The sequence below is a fragment of the Chamaea fasciata genome, unplaced genomic scaffold (genome assembly GCF_029207755.1).
Source record: "Chamaea fasciata isolate MVZ Bird 193981 ecotype frontalis unplaced genomic scaffold, bChaFas1.0.hap1 SCAF_2, whole genome shotgun sequence".
Lineage (NCBI taxonomy): Eukaryota > Metazoa > Chordata > Aves > Passeriformes > Sylviidae > Chamaea > Chamaea fasciata.
This window is the reverse complement of record NW_027094087.1, coordinates 77,473,415-77,476,293: the sequence shown is the minus strand read 5'-3', so window position 1 is coordinate 77,476,293 and position 2,879 is coordinate 77,473,415. Positions and strand designations below refer to the sequence as shown.

General features: G+C 42.5%; 1 protein-coding gene across 2 annotated transcripts in view; it reads right to left on the bottom strand.

Moving 5' to 3' along the window:
• Positions 1-1,411: 1,411 nt before the first annotated feature.
• The window catches only part of PCCA (propionyl-CoA carboxylase subunit alpha), a 302,552-nt gene continuing 301,084 nt past the window's right edge, over positions 1,412-2,879 (bottom strand). For both annotated transcript variants that reach the window (XM_066176406.1, XM_066176405.1), the window contains exon 24: positions 1,412-1,764. In XM_066176406.1, the coding sequence (XP_066032503.1) occupies positions 1,696-1,764 (69 nt within the window). In that variant the 3' untranslated portion in view covers positions 1,412-1,695. The remainder of the gene's footprint in view (positions 1,765-2,879) is intronic.

The window sequence follows — 2,879 nt, the reverse complement described above, 5'->3', positions numbered from 1 at the left end:
CACTCCTGTGCCTTATGTTTTCCTTCAGCTGCAGTGTTTGGTACAGATAGATTGTACAGTAGCCAAAGCTGCCAAAGGGATGGGAGCAGGCATTGTATGCCATGCAGTGAGCCAAAGTACCATCAAATGCAGCAAGGATACAATTAAGAACATTTTTGTACTTTGGCTTCACTGCCAGTAGCCCTGTGATGGCCAGAGGAGATCCGGGGTAGGGAATCAGCCTAAACTTCAGCAGCAGTAGGCACTGCTGCATCTCATTTAGAAAAGCTTTTATGTTGCTGCAGTAAGCAAAACAAGTAACTTGATAGTAGAATACTTGTGTCTCTTTACAAAACTTTTGTGTTTAGGGCAACCTGCAGAGACTGAACTGTGCTCCTTTGGGAAGGGTAAGATGGCAGTAAGGAGACTTGTAAGGAGATCTGCAGGGTCTCTGCCTCAGTTTCTCCAACTGCAAAAGCATTAATTTTCCTGGAAGGCAGGTACTGTCCAAATGCTCTTCTTACTCATCTTGATGAGTTTTGCAAACTAATTGCCTAAGCAGATCCCTGGGCTACACATTCCCCCTTGGCCATGTGATGTAGTTAATTAGCAGTGTCTCAATAACAGGAAGAATGCCTCTTCAGTCAGAAGTTTCGAGCAGAATCAAACTTTCCTGGTTGAACATGAGTCACCAGCCCTGTCACTGACTGTTTTCCTCCTTCACCTTCCAGTAAAGGGCACCTCTGGCCACAGGGTTTCTTTCTGGGAAGTAGCAGGACTCTGCACATCCCAGGCAAGAAGATGAGAGCAGGCCCACTCCACTCTGGGGCAGTGGTCAAGGTCCCTTTGTGTCCCTTTCCTGCAAGCATTCAGGAGGAGGCCTGGTCTGAGGGGCAGCACATGCTCTTAGCAGTACCTTGGGGCTGCTAAAGAGCTCTGAGAACAGTGCCAGCTCCTTCTGTAAAGGCATCTAGTAATCAGTATCAAGAAGATAAGAGTGGGGAAATTCAGTATGGAGCCTGAATAGAAGAAGACAATTCCCTTACAACGTCAAATGAAAGTACATGACAAATATCTGCACTAGCAAAATAAAGCCTCGAACCTGTAATTTAAATAATTCTATACAAAACATTAAAAATATATAAGTATTTAGAATACATAATAAATAATTCTATAATAATTTATTATTAGTTAATAAATAATAATATATATCCTAGTTCAAAATAAATCTGATCTGAATTTAGGCCATTGGTGGTATTTGTGCAGCACTTAAATTCTGAGAACTGCTCAGTTTGCTCAGTGGTTAATTTTTCAATCTTGCCAGCCATTCTGCACAGCCTGGCTGGGGCCTCAAAACAGGGACATTGCTGTGGAGAAGACAAATCAGATTCTGGGTTTTGTTGTGTTTTCTTTTTTTTTTAAAAAAAGAGGCTTTTCCTGTTTTAAAGCAGAAATGGTATTTTATTGATTTTATTTGATCCTGAAAAATCAAAGCATTACAAAGGTTATGTACAAGTATTTCTGGAAGTAAAAATCTGGGATCTGTTGCCAAGATTTAACATCTGTGTTTGCTGTCTTAACCACTGATACAGTAAATATGCCTGTATAAAATCTTGTGCGTAGTACTGTCCGTTTTCTGTGTTGAAATGTCTTAATGTTACTTTACAGATGAAAATAATAAAGGCTTAGTTAATTCAACAGTGTAGAGGCAACCTTTCATTCCAGTTCCACCAGCAGATCTTCTTCTCCAACGGTGTCACCAGCTTTGCAGTGCACAGCTTTCACCTAGGGTACAGAAACAGCAGAATTTGAACCCCTTCTTGATAGCCTGGTGAAATAAATGGCTTGGCTGACGTGGCTTGTATTGCCCAGAGCACTGCATCTGCATGCACGGGGTGATGGGCACTGTGCAGCCTGGGGACACCCCAGGGACACAGATCCCCCTGTGCTGCAAGGGCCTCGAGAGGTTGAGTGCTCAGCCTCCAGTGCTCAGAGCCCAGCTGAGTTTTGAGTACCAGTGCTTGACAAATGGTGTCCAACCCCATAAGGGTATTCAGGCACCTACCATTAGCTGCTTTGCTTGCAACAGAGGTGGCTTGAAGACCTGAATGTCAGATAGAGATGCCACATTTTGAAATTAAAAACTACCTTTTTTTCACCTGGTTGCACTGCTGTTTATTTGTTTTAAATAGAGGACAGGCTGATTGTTCAATACTCGTGTTGGGACATTGCAATGAAATTTTTCACCATTTCTTTAATTACAGTTTTCAAATACAGAAGAATCTTGGAACTGCGGCCATGAAGTTTCTCTCAATTTCCAGAACATTGGGATAGGTGATTCAAATCTGAATTGGGATCCTTTAACATAACTGAACTTGGCAAAGGGCTACTCTCACTGTCAAATAAGTGCAACTGTATCTGGAGATGAATTACATACTCCCATGCAGATTCCTGAATTTTAAAACACTAACATCTTACACTAGTCCCTCATTTCCTCTATAAAAGGCTGCAACGTGTTTGAATTCCCTTTCAGCACATGAAGCAAGAGAAAATATTTGTAGCTGTATAGAGTTTGCTTCCAGTATTAATTCAGAGCTCGTACTGACATGTCCAAATCCTTGTTCAGCAGATAGCTCATTTTAATCATCCAAACACTACCCTGGGTCCCTGAAGGAAATGCACAGCATACCCCAAGCACCAGGCTATGATGGACACGCTATTGCCCACATCCATGTTTGACAGTCTAAAGCCAAGTGAGCTGTAAGCAGATCTGTGTCTCCGTAGCACAGGCACACTCACAGCACTGCTCCAGAAGTGATGCTGAGCACGGGCAAAGACAGCGTGATACGTACAAACAAGGGCTTTATTTCTAAAGCAGTAGCTGGGCAGCGTACCCAATT